At 45.7% G+C, this 23719-nt stretch overlaps 1 protein-coding gene across 8 annotated transcripts in view; it reads right to left on the bottom strand.

The window, feature by feature from the left end:
* LOC142402967 (E3 ubiquitin-protein ligase RNF38-like) overlaps window positions 1-23719 on the bottom strand; it is a 191067-nt gene that overhangs the window by 15195 nt on the left and 152153 nt on the right. For all 8 annotated transcript variants that reach the window (XM_075488986.1, XM_075488985.1, XM_075488987.1 and 5 more), the window contains 3 exons: window positions 16725-16895; window positions 12661-12819; window positions 11406-11512 (listed from right to left, as the gene is read on the bottom strand). In XM_075488986.1, the coding sequence (XP_075345101.1) occupies window positions 11406-11512; window positions 12661-12819; window positions 16725-16895 (437 nt within the window). The remainder of the gene's footprint in view (window positions 1-11405; window positions 11513-12660; window positions 12820-16724; window positions 16896-23719) is intronic.

The raw sequence follows: 23719 nt of genomic DNA, 5'->3' as shown, positions 1-23719 counted from the left end.
GGAAGAGAGAAGCAAGAAAAGGAAAGGAAAAGAGAGGAGGAAAGAGAAAGGAAAAGTATCACCACCCTTGGATCCTGCGATGACGATGACAGACGTGGCAATCCTCCAGTGGTGGGAGGATTCGCGCTTCCCGGGGGGGGGGCATGTCTTTTATAAGCTAATCCCCGCCTCTAGGTCCGCCCCTTCAGGACTTACATGGTTCTTGTTCTAGAAAGTTCTCAATCTTCTGCGCAGGCGCTGGGGGAGGGGGGTGGTCGCGAGGGGTCTCTCGGGCGGTTGCAAGCCCCTTCCTCAGATAAACTCTGTGTGACCTCTGGCCATACATGGTAAGGTCCGGCAGAACCCGGAACCGCGCATCCTCCGACGCGCTCTCCACGTCCCGCTTTCGCTCTCCCCCACCCCGTGCTCGCCATGCAAATAGCGCCTCAAGTCCCCACAATGTTTGAGACATTAACTCTTTCGGTCTCTCACAAAGGGGTATCAAGAAGGTAAAAAGTTTAAAACAGAAGGGAAACCAACTAAGTGTTACCTGTACTTAAGTGGTTAAAAGGTGAGAGAATTGAAGGTTAAGCAAGCATATATGAAAGTTTAATAAGTGATAGTGAATAGTAAGATATTATTATTAAACCAGAATAGAAATGGATATACAGAAGAACCCCACATTGTGCCTGACTTGTATAAATAGCAGAACTCAATATATTTGTACCCTTATATCTTTTAGAGAAAACCAGTTTGTAACCACTAATTGGAACGTGAGTCTTTGTGTAATCTGTAGCTCTACCAGTAGAGTGGGAAGATGGAACTTGTTTGTTTCTGCCCATGCAAGCATGTAAAACCAACACTACTGTGGCTATAATTGGTAATTGCACTTATCATGCCTCAGTATTCACACAGGCGGATGTGAAAAACTTGTCTAAAGAAAGTATTCAATGGACAGTACCTGGCTCTGAGGTTAGGGGATACCTAAATAGCATCCTCCAAAGCTAAGCAGAATGAGAGACACAAATCACAAAACTGTTTAGAGATCTAGATACACACTGATAAGTAGGGATCCAAGTGTTACATCAGCATGGGTGTGACCAGTACCCCCTGCTCCTGACCCCTGGTAATATGGTTAGCATAACCAGTGCCATTTTCTCAGGCAAACAGCCATAATATGTAAGCGTGCTGATCACCTATCACGCCCCCTTCTCTCTCCTCCTTTTTCAATATTGTGATAAGACCATTTGCCCACCAGTGTTGTCACCAGGATGTGGTGACCCCCGTTATAGAACAGGCAAAACTACTGTCAGCATTGCGATAAGAGTGTTTGCCCACCAACATTGTTGCCAGGATACGGTGACACCCGTTATGGAACAGGGAAGCGTAACAGCACATGAGATATTGCCTATAAAATCAAGCAGCTACAAGTGGGACTTAGACTGGATGGCAAAACCCATGATCCCCTGGTGGTCAGAGATGCCTCCATTGTTGTCTTCTTCCTCTGATGACTGACTGACTCATGTTCTGTTAGGTAAAGTCTAAGTCTAGATTATGATTATTGTATTGCGCAATGATTATTAAGAATTTGACCTGATTTGCAGAGGGTCCAGGTGACTAAAAAGTCTATGTAACTAAAAATTCTACATAATAAGAAAGCTACGCTAATTACTAGAAATTCTGTTTAACTGTAAGCTATGCTAATTGCTAAAAATTCTGTGTAACAATAAGCTATGCTAACTGCTAGAAATTGTAGATAACAATAAGCTACGCTGATTGTTAAAATTTCTATGTAATAATAAAGCTCTAATTATAACCACAACCCTGTGGCCAGTCCTCATTCTACCAAGGCTCCCTAAAGAACCTGCCTGTCTCCATAGCATCAGGTGACAATGGGAATATACTTAAGATTGCTCAAAGTGTAGTCACTGCAGATGAAGCACATTGGTATAATACAATCTCTGGTTGGAGCCCAAATGCTAATGCCTTGTTCCATCTCCTCACTCACCCTATTGTCGTATTGTTGGGGGCCCTTATAATCTTTACCCTTGTTGTTACAGTCTTATACGTAAAGATCTGGAGACTGTCACAGAAGGTGTTATTTATTATGCAAGTAACCTCCCACTACATATAATTAGATGAGAGAGAGTTATAGAGGTTTAGAGCAATGGGTGGAATGTATCCTGGCCTACAGAGCTGACATCACTCGAGTAATTAGGGTGATGTCAGAGGCCCACAGTTTGACCTTCAGTATGTTGCTATGTAGTCGTTAGGGATGTAACTTTTGTTAGATAAAGCACAATTAGACAGACGTTATGCAAAAAAAAAAAAAAAGTAATGGGCAGAAATAGCAGAACTAAACTTATACAAGAATGTTCGCCTGGCGACTCACTACATCACTCAACAAGCAACAGCTCAGAGTGGTCCTCTAACCAGTAAAGCTAAAACAACCTGGAAGAGTCTCTCCGCCTCATAAAAGTCATCCACCTCAGCCCAAAGGGGAGTGGCACAACTCTACCTTTGGGGACGCCCGACCCTGGAGAGCCTCCAGGGATGCCTGAGACCAAGCTTGCGTGGCCGGAACCATCATGCTCAGCACCCTGACTACTGACAACCGCCATTCCTGTCAGCAAGGAACGGGGAAGTAGAGATAACCAGTTTTCTGTAACTTTGTCGTGTTCTTTGCATTATTAATCACTCTTTCACAGAGGCAATATCTAAACTCCGTCACACAGATCCAATTATTGCATAGCAATTAATATGTACATTTAGTCTGTGCTGACCTAAACCACGACGTTAATAAAAATGGTGTCATAAGTGGGATCCGAAGGAGGTTTTGGAGTGTGAAAAGAGGATTGTACAGCTGTAGTACCGTCCAACGAATGTCCGCAAGGCTGAGACTACCTACAGCTGCCGAATTAGATTGCCCAGGTGTAATTTTGCAGGACCTGAGAGTGGGCGCTCGGGGTAGGAGTCTGGCGGGAAGCACACTTAGTGCTCCTTCTCGAGGTAGTGTTTTAATGGTGCATATAGGATAACACTAACTTATATGTAAGATAACACTAACTTCTACTTGATATAATGTGCCAATACTGTATATAAGATACCACTACCTCCTACTCTATATAGCATGTTAATAGCGTATATAAGATAGCACTAACATTTTGAAACATGTTCAAGCATAAAACAGTAACAAATGTAATGTAGCTCTTTCCCCTTCCTGGTATGTCTTCTGTAATCACTCAGCAACTCCCAGTATATAGTCCAGCAAATCCTTTCTGTGCTGTCCGAAACATCCTTGGTATGAAACCGTACTTCTTGGAAGGGGGAGGGGCCGAGACACTGTGTACTCCTTGAAGAGCAGTGGGAGGAAACAGGAGTCAAGGTTGTGTAGCTGTGCTCCGAGCAGCGTATCTTAACACTTCCTCTCCTGGCATCCATGTGAAGAGGTTGTTTCTTGCAATGGTTTCTGCCAGGCTGGAAGAGGGGCTGAGAACAGTCACACAAAACACTGATGATGTAAGAAACTGAAACCACACAACCCTTAAATAGGGACCTAAAGACTGATTTTAAACGAGTAGAGGAAAACCTACTAGCCTATTACGATGCTGGGGTGTGGGCACCAGCAGCTTAGAGCTAGATGACTGGGAGGCATGGTGGCTGGGGTCTCTGTCCAATGACAGAGCCATGGATAGTGCAATCACCAAGGAGTTAGCCACCTGGGTACATGAACTCAAGGAACAAGAAGGACATTTCTGCCTTTGTCAAGCCCCTGAGTGCACTAATAGGCCTTACTGGCCCTGACCAGCCTCACCTGGGGCCTCCACCCACACCCTCTGCCCATGGGCCCAGGGGATCCATTTCAGCTGAAGGGGAAATTCAAATTGTAACTGCTCAGCAATGGTAATTTGTGACAGAGGAATGATCTGGTGTGGAGGGCAAGAAGGCCTAACTGCAGAACTGGTTAAACTGCCTAGAAGCAGGAATGCCAGAGACAGAAGGACTCCTTGCAAGGGAGCATAGATTCCCTTGCTGATAAGATAAGAAATGCTGTCTTGTAAGGATCATGGAAAGCGAGTGCTCAGGGGGACACTTTTGGTCAGCAGAACTGGCGCTGGGGGATGAACCAAACGCCGGGTTAAGGCTCCCGATGTCGACGCTCCTATGATTGGTGCTGGCGCAAGTGCATATAAGTGCAGTATAAGGAATTGGCTTGTGCTGCATCTTTGCAGACTCCTTGTAGAACCGCTTATGGTGGTAGGACTCTGTCCAATGCATTGTCCATTAAATCTCTTTATAGTTAAGCACAAACATGTGTTTAATTCGCCTCGAGGGGTACAATAAAAATTCCCCAACAGATGCTACGGTAGCTACTGGTCAAAAAGGAGAGACCCATTCTTGTTTCCTTTGTTCTGTAAGGAGGCTTGAATAGTGTCTCCCATGAGGCTTTCTATCTCCCCGTCAGGCTTTGGCAAGGCTGTCTGTTTCTCTTGTCGTGCCCCAGTGTTGGGAGCTTTTTTTTCTTCTTCTGTTAGAAGGTTATTAATTAAAGCTGTCTCGTTGCAGCTCAGCAAAGATAAGACGTTACTGGAGAAAACCAGCTAGATTTAGGGATAAGGAAAGAGCTTATCCCTATGGGGTCATAGGAGATAACTTAGGAATAGTGCACCCACAATACTGAAATAACCAGACCTAAGAATTGGAGATCTAGGAATGTATTTTCTTAATCTGTGACATAAATGAAGTCCACATCACAGTACTTATTGCCTGTGGAGGTTAACGCTTCTCTTGTTTATCAATCAACTTCACTGTAACCTCTGGAAGATCCAGAATACAGAGCCTCCCTTATATGTGGTATTACTTATGGAGCTGGATTAAACCACCATCTAACAGGGTTCTGAGAGCAAGTGTGCCATGACAATGTGTGACTTGAAAGAGAATGGATGCGTCCCAGAAAGCTACCTCTTCACTATATACTGTTCACCCAGAGGTGAATGTTAGAGAAGGACAAATCCAGTGGCCTGACGGAGGTGAGGCTGCTGCAGCTCCGTACTCCCATGTCCAAGCAGTAGCCAGGCTGAGCATTTCTTCCCAATAGGCACATGCATGAGCACACGTATACACCACATATATACACAGCCGGCCACACAGATCAACACACTCAGAACTCACACAAGTGGAGAGGGAGGTGCTGATCTCTTCTCCCTGGTATCCAGTGACAGGATATGTGGGAATGGTTCAAAGCTGCGTCAGGGAAGGTTTAGACTTGACTTTAGGAAACATTTCTTTACCGAGAGGGTGGTCAAACACTGGAACAGGCTTCCTAGAGAGGTGGTCAATGCCCCATGCCTGTCAGTGTTTAAGAGGCATTTGGACAATGCCCTTAATAATATGTTTTAACTTTTGGTCAGCCCTGAAGTGGTCAGGCAATTGGACTAGATGATTGTTGTAGGTCACTTGCAACTGAAATATTCTGTTCTGTTCTGTTCTATTCTATTCTATTCTAATCTAAATGTCTTTTAGCAGAAGCAGTGGCATAGACATGTCTTCTAACACAGTGCTAACGCATGTAAGAAATTAACCAGGCAGACATTTTTTTAAATGTTCTATGGGTTCATTGACCTAAGGATAGGGAAACACATATAGCAGAAGCCTGCAGAAAGGAAGTCATGTATGTGTTCTTCTCAAGTTGGCTTTTTGTTGTTGGTTTTCCATTTTAGTGGGCAGTGTTGCTTGTATCTTGCAACACAGCTCAAAGCCCAAGTAATACTGCATGGTCATGTATCCGTGGTGGCAGCAACTGGAGTGACTGAGGGTGTGTGAGTAAGTGTGTGATTGCTAGCAAATAGCAAGTCAGACTACCCAGTGAGTAGGTGAAGTAGTCTCTGAGCCAGGTGTGTGTATGTGTGTGTCTCTAAGGGCGAGACCACAGGGGGTGGGATTGGCTACCAGAGAGACCAGGGAATTCCCAGACTGCTGGGGGAGGGGGGTGGGGGGGTGAGTGGGATGGTTTTTGTGTGTGTGCGTGCACACCTGTGACTGAAGCAGTCTGTACCAGCAACTGGAGTGGTGCTGTGGGCCTCAGGGGCTCACATGTCCAGGTGCCAGCAACTGGGGAGACCGGGATCCAGGGGCTAGCTCCTGGGCAGACCAAGTGTCTGAGCCCAGCTTCTGGAGGGATCCACATTGTACGTGTGTGTGTGTGTGTGTATTTACCATTAATGGACCTTCACCCTGATCAGCCAGAAAGGGGACCAGGATAAGGCCGTTGGTGCTGTTTGTGTTTTTGTGAGCGCTGAGTGTGTCCATCTGTGTTGATCTGCGTGGCTGGCCATGCATAGATGTATGTATTTGTGGGTATATGTGTGTTTGTGTGTGTGCCTATTGGGAATACATTCTTAGCTTTGCTACTGGTTAGACCTGTGGGGCATGGAGCTGTGGCAGCCTCTCCTCTGTCAATGTCAGCCAATCACAGGGGAGTCTGAGAACACATGGGGTATGGTGGAATAGCCAATCACAGGGGAGTCTGAGAACACATGGGGTATGGTGGAATCAAAAATGTTGGCTCCCTGCCATAAAATGGTGGCTGAAACAAAATGGCAGCCCCTCCACACGTAGTGGGAAGGTTGCTGGTTCTGACATTTTTCCAGGTAAACTGGAAGGGGTGACTTGCTCTGCTGTCCAATCACAGGGCAGTCCGAGAACACACGGGTTATGACATTTTAAAAAATGCCAGCCTCCAGGGCAAAAAGAGGTGTGGTAAACTGACCTTGTGACTGGAACAGAGAAGGGACTTACTAGGGCAAGTGGGACATGTGACCATAAGTAGGGGCAGGGCTTCTACAGGTATTGGCAGGTGTGGCACCTGTCACTTCTTGAGTTTGATAAAAGTTGTACTTACATTACTGTCATGGGAATCTCTTGGCCTTGACCCAGCAACACCAGTGGTGGAACTCCAGGCACCCTTCAGGAAAACTGGGGCCATCTACAGCTATGACTACCATCTCTGCTCTACTGGGCAGCAGCTGGAGGAAGGAGGCTGCCTGGAGAAGTTGAGTTTTGTGACTAGATTTGCTAGTTTAGTCATGAGTACTCAGTAATGCTGAGGTGGTACAAAGGAGCTGTAATCCAATTGTGACTTGGTAAGGAAGTGAGTTCCCCAATACTGGTGAACTCTTTCTTGGTCAATAAGGATGATTGTTGCACTAGTCAGCTCTGGCCTTCCCTCCCTGCGTGTGAGGTATCCAGAGGGTCTAATCCTTTTATCAGAGGCACAGGGATCTGTAGGCTTGAGGTGGGGACCTGGGTTCAAGTCCTAGAGATACTGTCTGTAGAGTATGCACTTATGGATCCTTTGAGGTTGAAGCAATAATTACAGGATATCACTCTTTGAGTCCTACATTACTGTAGAATCATAAAATAATTTAGGTTGGAAGGGAGAACAGGAAGCCATCTAGTCTAATCCTCCGCTCAGAGAAGGATAATCACAGAATCATAGAATAATTTAGGTTAGATGGAACTTCTGTAAGTCATCTAGTCAAACCCCCTGCTGAAAGCAGGACCAATTAGATCAGGTTGCTTGGGGACTTGTCCAGCTGAGTTTTGAATATCTCCAAGAATGGAGATTCCACCACCTGTCTGGGCAATCTCTTCTAATATTTGGCCAACCTCATGATGGAAAGAGTTTTCCCTTATATCTAATAGGAATTTCTCATGTTCCAGCTTGTGCCCATTACCTCTTGTCCTATCACTGTGCACCTTTGAGAAGAGTCTGGCTCTGTCTTCTCTATACACTCCCATTAGATAGTTATAGACAGTAATAAGATAACCCATCCCTTTGCCTTCTGTTTTTAAGAAAAAAAAATTCTTAAGAAAAGAAAATAGCTCGGAAAAAAAAAATAGTTCTCAGCCTCTTCTTGTATGCTGTGGGCTCCAGCCCCCTGATCATCCTGGTGTTCCTCCACTGGATTTGTTTCAGTATTTTCAATGTCTGTCTTGCGATGAGGAGCCCCAAACTGCACACAGTAGTTCAGATGCAGACTCAAAAGTACCAAATAAAGGCGAATAATCACTTCCCTCACCCTGCTGGCTACATTCTTGCTAACACAGCCCAGTATTTGGTTGGCCTTCTTTGCTGCAGGGGCATACTGCTGACTTATGTTCAATTTGTTTTCTACTAGTACCCCTAGATGCTTTTATGCAAATTTTTTGTAGCCAGTTGCCCCCTAGCCTGTTGTGTTGAATGGGATTATTCCATGCCAGGTGCAGCACCTTGCATTTGCCTTTGTTGGATTTCATGAGATTCCTGTCAGGCCATTTCTCTAGCCTGCCAAGATCCCTCCAAATAGCAGCCCTGCCCTCCAGCACATCAACTGATTCCCCTGTTGCACAAAGGATTATGATACAGACTTACATACACAAAGAATTGTTTGCAGGGTGTGTAGCTGATGATGTACATATTGACTCTAGTGGTAAAAATACCTTTTGGGGGCAGGGAAAGAAGGAGAGAGAAAAGGGAAAGGGAAACTCTTCCCCAGTGGCCAGCTGGGAGAGAAATGATGGGTATCTCCCCAAATTAGCAACCTGTTCAGTCAGTCAGATGGAGCTTTTGAAAACAGGCTAGAAAACCATAACTGACCTAAGGATAATGGTCTTGCAGGTAGCTGCAAGCTCCCCCACCGCTGTGGGACAGCTGACCCAAATTGACCAAAGGGATATTCCATGCCATATAACATCATGCTCAGCAATAAAAACAAAGAGGAGGGGGGTTTTGGATAGGTAGCCATTGCTCAGAGGCTGGCTTGTCATTGGTCTACTTGTGGGAGGTGTTGAGTGATTGCCTTTGCATCACTTCTTTTTTTTCCCTTTCTTCTTCCTCTTTCTTTTGCTTATTAAATTATCTTTATCTCATCCCACGAGTTTTCTTGCTTTTGCTTTTCCTGTTCTCTCCCCCATCCCACTGCAGGGAGGAGTGAGTGATCAGCTGTGTGGTGCTTAGCTACTGAGTGGAGTCAACCCACTCACAGGACTGGTCTCTTCTTCGCATAGGGTGGGGGTTGTGAGCGGGCCTCTTGGTTAGCCTCCCAGGTTTGGTCCCTAGTCCCACAGACATATTCAAACTTATTCATGATCCCCACCCATTCAGGAACATCCCACTGGCTTAAACTCCCCCCACCCCAAACATGGTAGAGCTTGTTCAGCAGTTTTATAAAGCAGAGAGTCCTGAGCCTGTATTTTATTTTTGTTTAATTTTCTTTACATTCCTATTTAAACTTTAATTATTAATTTTATTACATCTTATAAAATTTCAGGAAGCAGGCATCAGCAGCAGCAGTTGCCGCATGCTGAGAGGAGCGCGAGGCTTGTGAGGTACCCGGGGGGGTGTCTGAGATGGTTTCTGGGCCCCCGACACCTTGGTCTGTGAGTGGGGGAGAGACCAGCCAGCAGACAGCAGGTCTCACGAGAGGGGCAGGGGAGAGTTGGGCAATGCCGGCTATCCTCTTGGCCAGTTCAAATGGTGGGAAGCTGCATATAACTGGTCCCTAGGGACCGCTGAGAACAGGAACACCATGACCAGGGCGCGCAAACAGGGCTCGGCGTCTGTTCAGAGCGGCGTTGGCAGTTTGTGTGGAAGCTTGCATGGGAAGGGAAGGAAACTCTGCCAGTTATTGGGCTTCTGCCTGCTCTGTTCATCTGCAGGCTTAGACTGCAGCCTCAACGGTCACCCCAACTAACTGGTAGCTGTGCAAGCCTACCCAGAAGCTTGAGGTCTCCAGGGAATTAGAAGGGCTTATTAGGCAGTGCTTTGAGGTTGTTGGAAGCGTGGTGGTAGACCTGGCGCAAGGTGGTAGACCTGGCATAGTAATATGGGTCAAAGATTAATGCACAACCATAGAAATAAAAAATCCACAGCACTATAAATCTCATCTAATTAAATTAATCAGGAATGATTGTGACACACTGTCCCTGAGTAGACAGGCAAGCGGCTATAACATCAGAGCAGACTTTGTCAGAATGCACAATGAAGAGTTTAACAGCTTCACTGGTTATATAATATAATCCTGGTATAATATAATCCAGGATATAATATATCCTGGTGCTATTTTGATGCAAGTCAAACTGCAGAGTCAGAAGCTATAGATGTTGTGGCAAAACAACAAATGACAAAGTTGGATTATCTCCCTGTGTTGTGGTTTAGCCCTGGTCGGCAATTAAGTACCACACAGCTGCTCGCTCACCTTCCCCCCGCCCCGGTGGGATGGGGGAGAGAATCGGAAGAGCAAAAGTAAGAAAAACTTGTGGGTTGAGATAAGAACAGTTTAATAATTGGAAATAATAATAATAATAATAATAATAAATGTAATGAGAAGGAAAACCACAAGAGAGCGAGAGAGGAACAAAGCCCAGGGGAAAAAAAAACAGTGATACAACCGCTCACCACCCACCGACCGACCGACGCACAGCCAGGCCCCGAGCAGCGATCGCTACCCCCTGGCCAACTCCCCCCCAGTTTATATACTGGGCGTGACGTCATATGGTCTGGAATAGCCCTTTGGTCAGTTTGGATCAACTATCCTGGCTGTGCCCCCTCCCAGTTTCTTGTGCGCCTGGCAGAGCATGGGAAGCTGAAAAGTCCTTGACCAGTGTAAACACCACTTCGCAACAGCCAAAACATCAGCGTGTTATCACTATTATTCTCATACTAAAATCCAAAACACAGCACTATACCAGCTACTAGGAAGAAAATTAACTCTATCCCAGCTGAAACCAGGACACCCTGTCAATGACACCTTTAAAATAAATCCTCATTTTCTAAGCATTTTGTATTAATTTCAAAAACGGGACGAACAAAGAACAATAAATTCCATATCACACATCTAAACTACAGCAGACAGGATCTACTTTAAAAGGTTACGGATAATCCCTTAATGTTACTTCTCCCATCCCTTCTCTTCCAGAAATGGTTAATCAGGTGCAGAAGTTCAAAAGCTGTAACAGATTATCAGTTCAGAAGAAAGAAACCCCCCCAAACCGAAAAACACACCCACACCCAGAAGGCTCCCCTCATTATGTTTCATTAATTAATTAAGAGTAAATTGATTTGCCTGGTTGTGGGGTTTTTTTTTGGAAGGACTGTTAGATCTTTATTCTACATAAGTAGACTTTAGGATGTAACCAAGGGTATAACTCATAACTATTATCCAAGAATCAAGTGTAACCGTTCTACGCTGAAAATCTTTAAGGAGATTTCAACAGAAAGAAGAGGCACAGCAGAGGCACTTATAACTACAAGTTTTCTTATTCTTTGGGATTGTCTGAACTGTCTGTACCCTGTGGTAGAGCCCAAACATAAAAAAACATTGAGGGGATCAACTAGCTTACAGAGTTATTTAGTAGTCTACGAGTACAATGTGCTTTGGACTTACAGCACATAGGGTAATAGGTTGGGATGGTACGAGTGTGGTGGTATTGGTTGCTGTGATCGGTATCTACTGCGCCCTGTGAGTCTTCGAGGCATAAAAGGTGGGTAAGGCTGTAAAAAGGAAGAAAAACATCAATATTTTTCATGTCTTATTTAATAATGAAATTAAATGAAAAGTGAATGTTGAAATACATTTTAAATAAGGCATTGTCCAAAAAAATCCAGCCCCGTCCAAGCCAAAAAATACCAGCCTTTTCAAGCAATTGTTTTGACCAACAAATCTCATCAGTAATATACAATTATACTATCCTGCAGGAAAAAAGTAACAATGCTAACCAGAAACCCTTGCAAGCTAGCTAATAAGCATTTTGTAAGGCTTAGACTATATACGGGCTGGTTTGGACAGGCAGGACTTGAATTGGTGAACATGCTGCAAACCAAAAGCTGAGGGCTTTTGATCTGGCGCACTGCGCTGGCTTGTGCAGCTGGTTGGGTAGGAATGAGAGTTTTTAACAACATATATACAGGAGTTCTTTCGCTGGTATAAGCCCAATATCCATTAGGGGGCACTGCCAGGATGCTCCGCAGCAAAACCACTTTAAATGAAGAGCAAGGTTTAAAATAATAAATAAAGAAATCACATTCAGAGTTGGGCTCAATTACGTTCACTTCTGGGAGGAGGGGCTGTAGCCTTTCAATGCATACAGATATAGTGCCTGAAGAGACATTCAAGTTTACAGCTTCAACACATTCTTTCCATAGGAGAAGAAGACTATTTTCCTGTTTTGATTTGCATGCAAAGCTCTTTAGTTTACTTACATAAGTCCTCAGTATGACTGTTTAAAACATCTTGCACTGTCTACTAAAATGGGAGCCAGTAAAGAATTGTAACTTAGACATAAATTGTATTTTTCTAAAAATACTCAATAGTGAAAAAAAATGTTAGCAGATTTTTAGAACCAAAATTCACACACCACTACTGAAATGATATTCAGAGGCCCTGAGACGTTTACTTTTATGAAAAAAGATCGCTCAAAGATTTTGTTAGCACGTTTTCATTCTTCCAAGTTTGAGCCCTCAGACTATATGAAGTAAGTCTAACCGTAAAAACCAACCACCCTGACTTTCCACAGCTGCAGCCACTAATGAAATTCAATTGCAAAAACACCATTTTTCAATAAAATGGTTATAACTTAGAGCAAAGATCAAGAACTTGAACTCAGCATGCATGAGGATGTAGTACAAAAAGCAATACTTACAACTCCAAATGAAACCTCTTGGTGTAGAGGATCATGGGTTAAGAATTGGATAGGAGCTGAGGAAGTCAATGTTGGATGAGTTGATGGAGGGTAGGTAAAGCTTCCTATAGGAAGATGTTCTCCAAGCAGTTCTACTTCATTCTCTATCCTTTGAAGTGGCTAAAAGAAACACAGGGTTTGTTGTATTAATAGAAAACCAGTTTTTTAAATTTATTTTTTAATACCAAAAAACCACAACTCCAATTATATGTTCTGAGGAGTTGTGGAAATTTTATGGACTTGTACTGGGTATATATGGCAAGGTTTTGGTAGTGGGGGGGGCTGCAGGGGTGGCCTCTGTGGGAAGAGGTAAGGGGCTGCCTTGTGCCAGACACAGCTGGTTCCAGCTGGCTCAGCAATGGACCCACTGCAGGCCAAAGCTGAGCCAATCAGCAGTGTTGGTGGTACCTCTGTGAAAAACTATTTAAGAAAGGGCAAAAAAAAAAGCTGTATGGAGAGTAGGAGGGAACAAAAAAGAGTGAGAAACAGCAGAGGGAACACCAAGGTCAGAGAAGGAGAAGGATGAGGAGGAGGCGCTCCATGGCACCAGAGCAGATATTCCCTGCAGCCCATGGAGGACCCACTCTGGAACAGATTGATATTTCCCAAAGGAACTGTGGCCCATTGAGAACCCATGCCAGAGCAGATTTTCCTGATAGGACTGCAGTCCATGAAGAACCCACCACACTAGAGCAGATTTTCCTGATGGACTGCAGCCCATCAAGAACCCACGCCGGAGCAGAGGAAAGGTGTGAAAAGGAAGGTGCAGCAGAGAATGACTGCTATATGCTGACCATAACCCCCCACCCCTCCTCCCTCTTGTGCCGCTTGGGCAGGGAGAGGAATCTGGAGGAGAAGAACTACTAGCAGTGGATGAGGACTGAGTCAGGGATTGATTACTTGAGAGAATTTGACCCATACAAGTCCATGGGACCAGATGGACTACATCCAAGGGTGCTGAGAGAACTGGCCAATGTCCTTGCAAGGCTGCTCTCTATCATCTTTAAAAGGTTGTGGAGATCAGGGGGAGATCCCTGACAACTGGAGAAAGGCAAACATTGCATTCATCAACAAAAAAGGCCAAAAGGACAATCTGGGAAACTACAGGCCAGTCGACCTTACTTCAGTCCCTGGGAAAATCATGGAGTGAGTCCTCTTGGAACATATTTCTGGGCACATGGGAAGAGGGAACAGTCAGCATGGCTATACCAAGGGAAAATCATGCCGGATCAACCAGATTGTCTAGTATGATAAGGTGACTGGATTTGTGGATGAGGGGAGACCAGTGGACGTCATTTACCTCAACTTCAGCAAGGCTTTTGACACTACCTCCCACCAAGTTCGGATGTTACAGTCTGGATGGGTGGACAACCAGATGGATAAAAAAAAAAATGTTTGGATGATCAGGCTTAGATCATAGTGGTTAATGGGTCATACTCTACCAAGATGCTGGTAACAAGTGGTATACCACAGGGACCTATCCTATTTAACAACATTATCAGTCACCTGGAAGAGACAGAGTACTTGCTCATGAAGTCTACAGCTGACATCAAATTGCGGAGAACAGGTCCAGTGTAGGAAGGTAGGGCTGCCATACAGCAGGACGTGGACAGGCTGGAGAAATGGGCCAACAGGAACCTTATGATATTCAACAAGGACAAATGCCAAGTCCTTCATCTGGGAAGGAAGAACCCCTGGCAACAATACAGGCTGGGGAATGACTGGCTGTGAGGCAGCTCTGCTGAAAAGGCCAGCTCTCCTGGGGCCCTCAGTAGACAGCAAGCTGAACATGAGCCAACAGTGTGCCCTGGCAGCAAAGAAGGCTAGCAGTATCTTGGGCTGTATTAACAAACAGTAGCATAGCCAGTAGATTGAGCGAAGTGATTATCCACCTTCTACTCAACACTTGTTAGACCTCATGTAGAATACTACATCCAGTTTTGGGCACCCGAATACAAAGAAAAAAGACACTGTTAAAGTAGAACAAGCTGAAAGGAGGGCCACCAAGATGGTTAGGGGACTGGAGCATGTGTCCTATTAGAAGAGCTTGAGGGAACCGGGCTTTTTCTGCCAGGAGAAGAAAAGGCTTGGGGGAGGGGGGAAGGACACCTAACAGCGGCCTTCCAATACCTGCAGAGATTTGATCAAGAAGATGGAGCCAGGCTCTTTACAGTGGTGCATGGTGGGAGGACAAGAGACAATGGGCATAAGTGAAAACAAAAGAGGTTCCAGCTAAATACAAAGAGAAGCTTTTTCACCATGAGGACAGTCAAGCAGTGGAACAGGAGCCTAGAGAGTTTGTGTAGTCTCCATCCCTGGAGGTTTTCAAGACCCAACTGGAAAAAGCCCTGAGCACCCTCACCTGACCTCATAGTTGATCCTGTTTTGAACAGAAGGTTGAACTAGAGACCTCCTGGGGTGTCTTCCAACCTGAATTATCCTCTGATCCTGTGATCCTATGATCCCTTTCATCAGACTGCATATATAAGGCAGCAACTGACTTCCTTAATAGAGGCATGTTCTCAAACTGAAGAAAATACTTCTACTTCACTACCATACAGAATAATTGAAGGCACACTGATGTATGAAGAATTAAGAAGTTTCTTACAAAAACAACTCAGCATTTCCCTGTGAAGCAAAAATCTTCATTATGAACACCATGATTTATACTTATAAATAATCTATTGCCATGTTTAGGCTAGATACATTATCTTGAAGCTATACTTTTGCTATTAGGAAAGATCAATTCAAATCTCAGCTCATTTTGGTCTCATTTTTCAGGAAAACCTTAACTCTACTGTTTCACTAATTCACCCTTCTTTTTCCCAGTACTGAATTCCACATGCTTCAAAACAGTCAGATATGAAAGTCATCTTGTGGAAGCAAAGGAAAAGGAAAATTGTTTCCCCATTCTGCTGAACAAACTTTAAATAGTCAGCATTTTTAAGGCAATAATTCTTCTAGTAAGACTTGACAGCAAAAAATCAAGCTATTGAATAGAGCTAAAAGTTAACAAGGGAGCCTATTCCTGAAGCTAAATTAGCAATCTAAGTTAAGAAAGAAGCCCTGACATTTTCTGAGGGAAGACATCCTGATTGCCAGAGAAAACTATGCAGAACAGTTCCCCCATGACTATAATGAAATTATTACAATAGTGCCAACACCTGACATTTAATACAGCAGTATTTGTTACTGCTCAAAACAGTCTGAGCAGTATTTGTTAGTAATACTGAAATTATTTTGTATTTCTGTATTAATGAAATATTGATAGAGCTCCAAAGAAACAGGCACAAAGGTGCCTGGCAGAAGATTAGTAAGTGGAAATTACTAACCTCTGGCAGAAGATTAGTAAGTAGAAATTACAAAATGTAATTTTTTCCCTCGTGTCCAAAATAGCATCTTCTCTCATGTTTGCATAAGCCCTATTATGAAGGCATTAACTTTTCAGCCAAGTTTGTTTAAGTGAAAAGAGTCAATAATTTCCATAAGCAGGGGAGAAAAGAGGTTCCAGTAGGCCGTAGAAGGTTTAAGTAATACTTTTCACACTAGTGTTTGGGGGGGGATACAGTGGTCACTTTAAATAAACTGTGAATTAATGTGGTAGAAGCATGCAATAGGAATAATGCTTTGTGCTTTCTGGTCTCTCTACAAAGTTTTTTCTCTGAGACCACTGCTGCACTACACTTAGGTCTCTATATTCTCTTTTACTTTCTGGAAGAACACCACCTGCAGAAGCAGTACATGAAGCAAACTTATGTCAGACTGACAGGAGTACAGGCCTCCAGGGAAACAGGGTGGGCAACAGCTGAGGAAATCTTAAGAGAAACAAAATGAATTTCAAAACAATACTTTTTTTTTTTCTTCAGACTAAGTCTTGCTCAGGTAGCACTACTACAAAACCCTATTACTTACTCTAAATCAGATCCATTTGTCCTCTCAACCAGAATGTTATTAGAAGGACAAGAGCATTATTTGCTGATCAACCCCCAAATATTTTAGGAGAGGGGATAAGAAGCATTACTTACTGAACGTGACTGCTGTGCTTGGAAGGGAACAAATTGCCCTGGAGGTGGCAGGTGAGACGGGTGATGCGGAGAGAGGTGAGGAGGATGCAAAAGGAATGGGTCGTTAGAAATCAGAGGTGGGAACGCTGCATATGGTACTGGTAGATGTTGGACTGAGCACGCCTGAAGCATCTGAAAGAAAATGAACATTTTTACATCTAGAGTGAAAGGAGATTATTAAAAGAAAGCAGTCCACTTACTCTTAGCTTACAAACACAACCCACACAATAATTCGTTCAGAAACTCAATGAAGAGTGATTCTAGTACAGAACAGGGTCTAAAAGTGTGATGCTACCAGCTACACTTGCAAGGCGCAAAGGGCCTTTTACTTCAGATGAAGTGAATAGGAGTTGGGGGTGTTCACTCTGCATTATCAGGCACAGACTCCCAAGGGAGGGGAGCAGGTTTACTTACCATAGTAGCTTCTATTCTTCCCATATATTACATTTACAGACACATGCCAAGAAAACAAGCACTAGTTGGAATTGAAGGACTCCTAAATGTCAGATTGTGCCCTAAACAACTCTGTTGCCTGAAGTTGGGCCCCTTCTCTTCCTTCCCCTCTTGCTGGTACCTGCTGTCCCTTTCTTCTCTGTCCTGGGACTTCGAGGTGATCTGCTGAAAGAAAATGGTGTCCATCTGCTGCAACTGCAAGGCTGTGGCTGTAACCCAAACAGAAGCACTACAGCCTACCTATGCTGACATCTCCCCCCAAACAGACCTCCCAAGGATCGATATAGCTGTCCAGACCTCAGGCTGCATGGAGCTCCAGTATCTGGAAGTCCCCCTAGCACCTGAAGGCAGCGGTGGATGTCATAGCTGCATAAGTGTGCCCAGCTGGAAGAACTCTTCAGACAAGTAGCTATGTAACAAGAGGAGCTCAAGAGGCAGCGCAGTATCTGGGAATGTGAGCAGGAGATTGATGCGTGGTATTGTGCACTGTCCCAGGCTGAGCGACAGCCCTGCCTTAAGGCTGTGCAAGGGGAAGGTAAGTGGAGTGACTACATCAGTGGACAAGGGAAGAGCTACGGGTGTCGTCTGTCTGGACTTCTGTAAGGCCTTTGACACAGTCCCCCACAACATCCTTCTCTCTAAATTGGAGACATATGGATTTGATGGATGGACTGTTTGGTGGATAAGGAATTGGCTGGATGGTCGCATCCAGAGAGTAGTGGTCAACGGCTCAATGTCCGGATGGAGATCAGTGACGAGTGGTGTCCCTCAGGGGTCCGTATTGGGACCAGTACTGCTTAATATCTTCATCAATGACATAGACAGTGGGATCGAGTGCACCCTCAGCAAGTTTGCAGACGACACCAAGCTGAGTGGTCCGGTTGACACGCCTGAGGGACGGGATGCCATTCAGAGGGACCTGGACAAGCTCAAGAAGTGGGCCCATGTGAACCTCATGAGGTTCAACCTTCCCAAGTGCAAGGTCCTGCACCTGGGTCAGGGCAACCCCTGGTATCAACACAGGCTGGGGGATTAAGGGATTGAGAGCAGCCCTGAGGAGAAGGACTTGGGGGCACTGGTGGATGAAAAGCTGGACATGAGCCGGCAATGTGCGCTCGCAGCCCAGAAAGCCAACCGTATCCTGGGCTGCATCAAAAGAAGCGTGGCCAGCAGGTCGAGGGAGGTGATTCTGCCCCTCTACTCCCCTCTGGTGAGACCCCACCTGGAGTCCTGCATCCAGCTCTGGAGTCCTCAGTACAGGAAAGACATGGACCTGTTGGCGCGGGTCCAGAGGAGGGCCACAAAAACGATCAGAGGGGTGGAACACCTCTCCTATGAGGACAGGCTGAGAGAGTTGGGGTTGTTTAGCCTGGAGAAGAGAAGGCTTCGGGGAGACCTTATTGCGGCCTTCCAGTACTTAAAGGGGGCTTATAAGAAAGATGGGGACAGACTTTTTAGTAGGGCCTGTAGTGATAGGACAAGGGGTAATGGTTTTAAACTAAAAGAGGGTAGATTCAGACTAGATATAAGGAAGAATTTTTTTACGATGAGGGTGGTGAGACACTGGAACAGGTTGCCCAGAGAGGCTGTAGATGCCCCATCCCTGGAAACATTCAAGGTCAGGTTGGACGGGGCTCTGAGCAACCTGATCTAGTGGAAGATGTCCCTGCTCGTTGCAGGGGGGGTTGGACTAGATGACCTTTAAAGGTCCCTTCTAACCCAAACCATTCTATGATTCTATGGTTCTATGAAGGTAAGCCTGAATTCAACCTCGAGCTGACTGACACAAGTAACTCACGAGATGAAGGAGACTGGACATTTGTCTCTGCTCGGGGTAGATGGAAGAACCTTCTCCAATCCCCTGAAGTGCCCCTGCGTAACAGACACAATGCTCTGGGGTTGGAGATTGAAGAGCACGTGAGTAATGGACAGGATCCAGGAGAAGCTGACCATGCAAAGTTGATCCAAGCACCCACCTGCATTAGAACCAGTGCCACCAGAAAAGCACGTAAGTATTAGTAATTGGGAGTTCCTTACTGAGAGGCACTGAAGCACCCATTTGCCATCCAGACAATTTCTCTAGAGAAGTCTGCTGCCTACCAGGAGCTTGCATTCGTGACGTCCCTGAGAGGCTGCCGAGCCTGGTGAACCCTACAGATTATAATCCGCTCCTACTATTCCATGTAGGGACTAATGATACTGTGACGAGGCAACTTAGAACCATCAAAAGAGACTATATGACCCTCGGAGCAATGTTAAAAGGATCTGGAGCACAAGTGCTCTTCTTCTCTATCCTACCAGTCAGAGGAAGGGGTTCAGGAAGGAGGAGACGAATTGAAGAGGTGAATGCCTGGTTGTGTGGCTGGTGCCATACTCGAGGTTTTGGCTTCTATGATCACAGATCTACCTTTGAGAAGCCGGGTCTGCTGGAAGCTGATGGGATTCACCTGACCAAGTGCGCCAACAAGCTGACCAGACTTATAAGGAGAGCTTTAAACTAGATTTATCGGAGGAAGGGGATGGAGTTTTGAGTAACAGAGAAGAGCCAGGGGCTGCTGATGCATTAGGAACCAACAGGGAAACACCTGAGAAATGCCACAAAGGAATTAGGGCTTGTTCCTCCAAAAAGGTGACATGGTCAACAGCCCAACTGAAGTGCCTCTATACCAATGCATGCAGCATGGGTAACAAGCAGGAGGAGTTGGAAGCCATTGTGCAGCTAGAAAGCTACAATCTAATTGCTATCACTGAAACTTGGTGGGATGAATCACACAACTGGAGCACTGCAATCGACGGATATAAACTGTTCAGAAGGTACAGGCAAGGAAGGAGGGGCAGGGGGGTTGCCCTCTATGTAAATACATGGATTGACTGCACAGAGCTGTCTTTGAAAAACAGCGATGAACAGGTCGAGAGCTTATGGGTAAAAATTAGGGGCCAAGCCAACAAAGGAAACCTCGTGGCTGGTGTTTACTACAGGCTGCCCGATCAAGGGGAGCCTGTTGAAGAATCATTCTTACTTCAACTATGGGAAGCATCACGCTCGCAGGCTCTGATCCTGCTGGGGGACTTCAATCACCCTGACACCTCCTGGAAAAGCAGCACAGCAAGCTATTGGAGTGCACTGAGGAGAATTTCTTAATCCAGGTAATAGACAGCCCAACCAGCAGAGAAGTGTTACTAGACCTGTTGGTCACCAACACAGATGAACTAATTGGAGAAGTCAAGATCGGTGGCAGCCTGGGCTGCAGTGATGGTGCCCTGGTGGAATTCACAATCTTGAGGGATACGGGCCAGGTGAAGAGTAAAGTCAAGACCCTGAATTTTAGGAGAGGGAACTCCCAGTTGTTTAAGGAATTAGTGGATGGGACCCCCTGGGAAACTGCCCTCAGAGATAAAGGAGCTGAACAGAGCTGGCAGCTCTTTAAGGACATTTTTCTTAGAGCGCAAGAGCTCTCAATTCCCACGTGTAAGAAATGAGGCAAGGAAGGCAGGAGACCAGCATGGCTGAGTAAGGACCGCCTGGTCAAACTAAACGGTAAGAAGGAAATGCACAGGCAGTGGAACCAGGGACATGCATCCTGGGAAGAATATAGGGATGCTGCCAGGGTGTGTAGGGATGGGATCAGGAAAGCTAATGGCACAGTTGGAGCTCAGTTTGGCAAGGGATGTGAAGAATAAGAAGGGCTTTCACAGGTATGTTGGCCAGAAAAGGAAGAAAACGTACCCAATTTTAAAAAGGGTAATAAGGAGGACCCTGGGAACTACCAAACAGTCAGCCTCATCTCTGTGCCCGGTAAGATCATGGAACAGATCCTCCTGGAGGATATGTCGAAACATGTGTTATATATAATAACCCAGACTCTCTTCCCCAGCATATTTTTTATGTGCACTACAGGGACTTTATCCCCATCTACCGTATGTAAAAGTTTTGATTGGGCAGGGCCAGCTCAATTGGCAGATCCCCTAGTGTTGACTAACCAGGTGGCCTTTGCTAAATGTGTATCCCGATATTTGAATGTCCCACCACCCATTGCTCGCAGTGTAGTCTTTAACAGCCCATTGTATCGTTCGATTTTCCCGGAGGCTGGTGCATGATAGGGGATGTGATATACCCACTCAATGCCATGCTCTTTGGCTCAGGTGTGTGGGATAATGGCTGAGGTGACTTAAAAATTAGAACTTATATGCCCACTTTTAGGTAAGGCACAGCATTGAAGAAGCTCCCCAGGTGGAATGCGGCTGACATGTAAGGAATCCATTCCATGGGAGTTCCCTAGGCCTGCAACCTTAGATGTTGGTAACGCCAGGGGAACTTGGTGTGCTGACTCTAAGAGGCGCTGCCCGGAGGGTGGAGCGGTGTGGAGATGCCGCGGCCAGGCTCTGCAATAATAGGGGAACTTAAAGGTGTCACGGAACTGATAAGCTGCATATTTACTACCCTGGGCCAACAGCCTTATTGAATTTATCACCGGTAATCCAAAGAATCTGTGTGTCTGTTGCTCTAATAAACTGCACTCTTCACTGCTCTGGCCGTGATAGTTCCTTCAACGTGACCAGACTGGGGGGTGTAAAAATTAATGCTGTCGCCTTAGCGAAAGCCCTGAGCTGATAAGTGGCTATACACACAGTCCTTAGAAAATAAACCGTTGACCAAGTCTGAGACTAAGACTGGAGCTAGCCGCACCTAGACTCCTCTCTGAGAAGGAGTTTAGAAAGCAAGGGGGTCCCGTCTGAACCTCGTTACTCAACGGGAGGGTGTTGTCGTCCCCCCCCCAGCCACTCCTCAGACTCCTATTTGTATGCGACAGTAACTCTTAACGCAACAAGGTGTCTATGAGGTTCTTTAGGAAATGAGTCCCATTGTCTGACTCAATTCTCTCTGGGGTGCCATGTCGCCATAGGACTTGTTTTTCAACGCCCAGAATAGTGTTCTGGGCGGTGGCATGGGGCATGGAATATGTTTCCAGCCATCTGGTGGTTGCTTCCACCATTGTAAGCACATGGCGCTTGCCTTGGTGAGTTTGTGGGAGTGTGATATAATCATTCTGCCAGGCTTGCTTGATTGCAGCGCATGTTTCACATTCATGGATAACCTGTGCAATAGTGTCCATGGTCAAGCCCACCCCTCGATCACGAGCCCATCTATATGGTGCATCTCTTCCTTGATGGCCTGAGCTGTCATGGGCCCACCAAGCTATGAATAATTCACCCTTATGTTACCAGTCCAGATCCACCTGAGCCACTTCAATCTGAGCAGCCTGATCCACCTGCTGGTTGTTTTGATGTTCCTCAGTGGCCTGACTCTTGGGTACGTGAGCATCTACGTGACGTACTTTTACAACCAGGTTCCCTACCCGGGCAGCAATATCTTGCCACAGTGCTGCAGCCCAGATGGGTTTGCCTCTGCGCTGCCGGTTGCTCTGCTTCCATTGCTGCAACCACCCCCACAGGGCATTTGCCACCATCCATGAGTCAGTACAGAGATAGAGCACTGGCCACTTGTCTCATTCAGCAATGGCCATCCAGCTAGCTTTAGACTTTACTTCTGCAAATTGGCTTGATTCACCTTCTCCTTCAGCAGTTTCTACCACTTGTCGCATAGGACTCCATACAGCAGCCTTCCACCTCCGATGTTTTCCTACAATACGACAGGACCCATCAGTGAACAGGGCATATTGCTTCTCATTTTCTGGCAGTTTATTATACAGTGGGGCCTCCTCAGCACGCGTCACCTCCTCCTCCTCTGGTAATATTCCCAAATCTTTGCCTTCTGGCCAGTCCATGATTACTTCCAAGATCCCTGTGCTATTGGGGTTTCCTATCCGAGCCCATTGTGTGATCAGTGCAACCCACTTACTCCACGTAGCATCAGTTGCATGATGTGTAGAGGGGACCCTCCCTTTGAACATCCAGCCCAGCACCAGCAGCCGGGGTGCCAGGAGGACCCGTGCTTCGGTACCAACCACTTCCGAAGCAGCTCGAACCCCTTCATATGCTGCCAATATCTCTTTTTCAGCTGGAGTATAGCGGGCCTCGGATCCTCTGTATCCCCGACTCCAAAACCCTAAGGGTCGACCTCAAGTCTCCCCTGGTGCTTTCTGCCAGAGGCTCCAAGTGGGACCATTATCCCTGGCTGCAGCGTAGAGCACATTTTTCACATCTTGCCCTGCCCGGACTGGCCCAAGGGCTACTGCATGAACTATCTCCTGTTTAATTTGTTCAAAGGCTTGTCATTGCTCAGGGCCCCATTTGAAATCATTCTTCTTCCAGGTCACTTCATAGAGAGGGCTTACGATCAGACTGTAATTTGGAATATGCATTCTCCAAAAACCCACAATGCCTAAGAAAGCTTGCTTTTCCTTTTTGCTAGTTGGTGGAGACATGGCTGGTTTTTTATTGATCACATCCATTGGGATCTGACGACGTCCATCTTGCCATTTTATTCCTAAAAACTGGGTCTCCTGTGCAGGTCCCTTGACCTTACTTTGTTTTATGGCAAA

Source organism: Mycteria americana, assembly GCF_035582795.1.
Source record: "Mycteria americana isolate JAX WOST 10 ecotype Jacksonville Zoo and Gardens chromosome Z unlocalized genomic scaffold, USCA_MyAme_1.0 Scaffold_18, whole genome shotgun sequence".
In the NCBI taxonomy this organism is placed as follows: domain Eukaryota; kingdom Metazoa; phylum Chordata; class Aves; order Ciconiiformes; family Ciconiidae; genus Mycteria; species Mycteria americana.
Note: the sequence above shows the minus strand (reverse complement) of the source record. Positions and strands in the feature narration are given on the sequence as shown.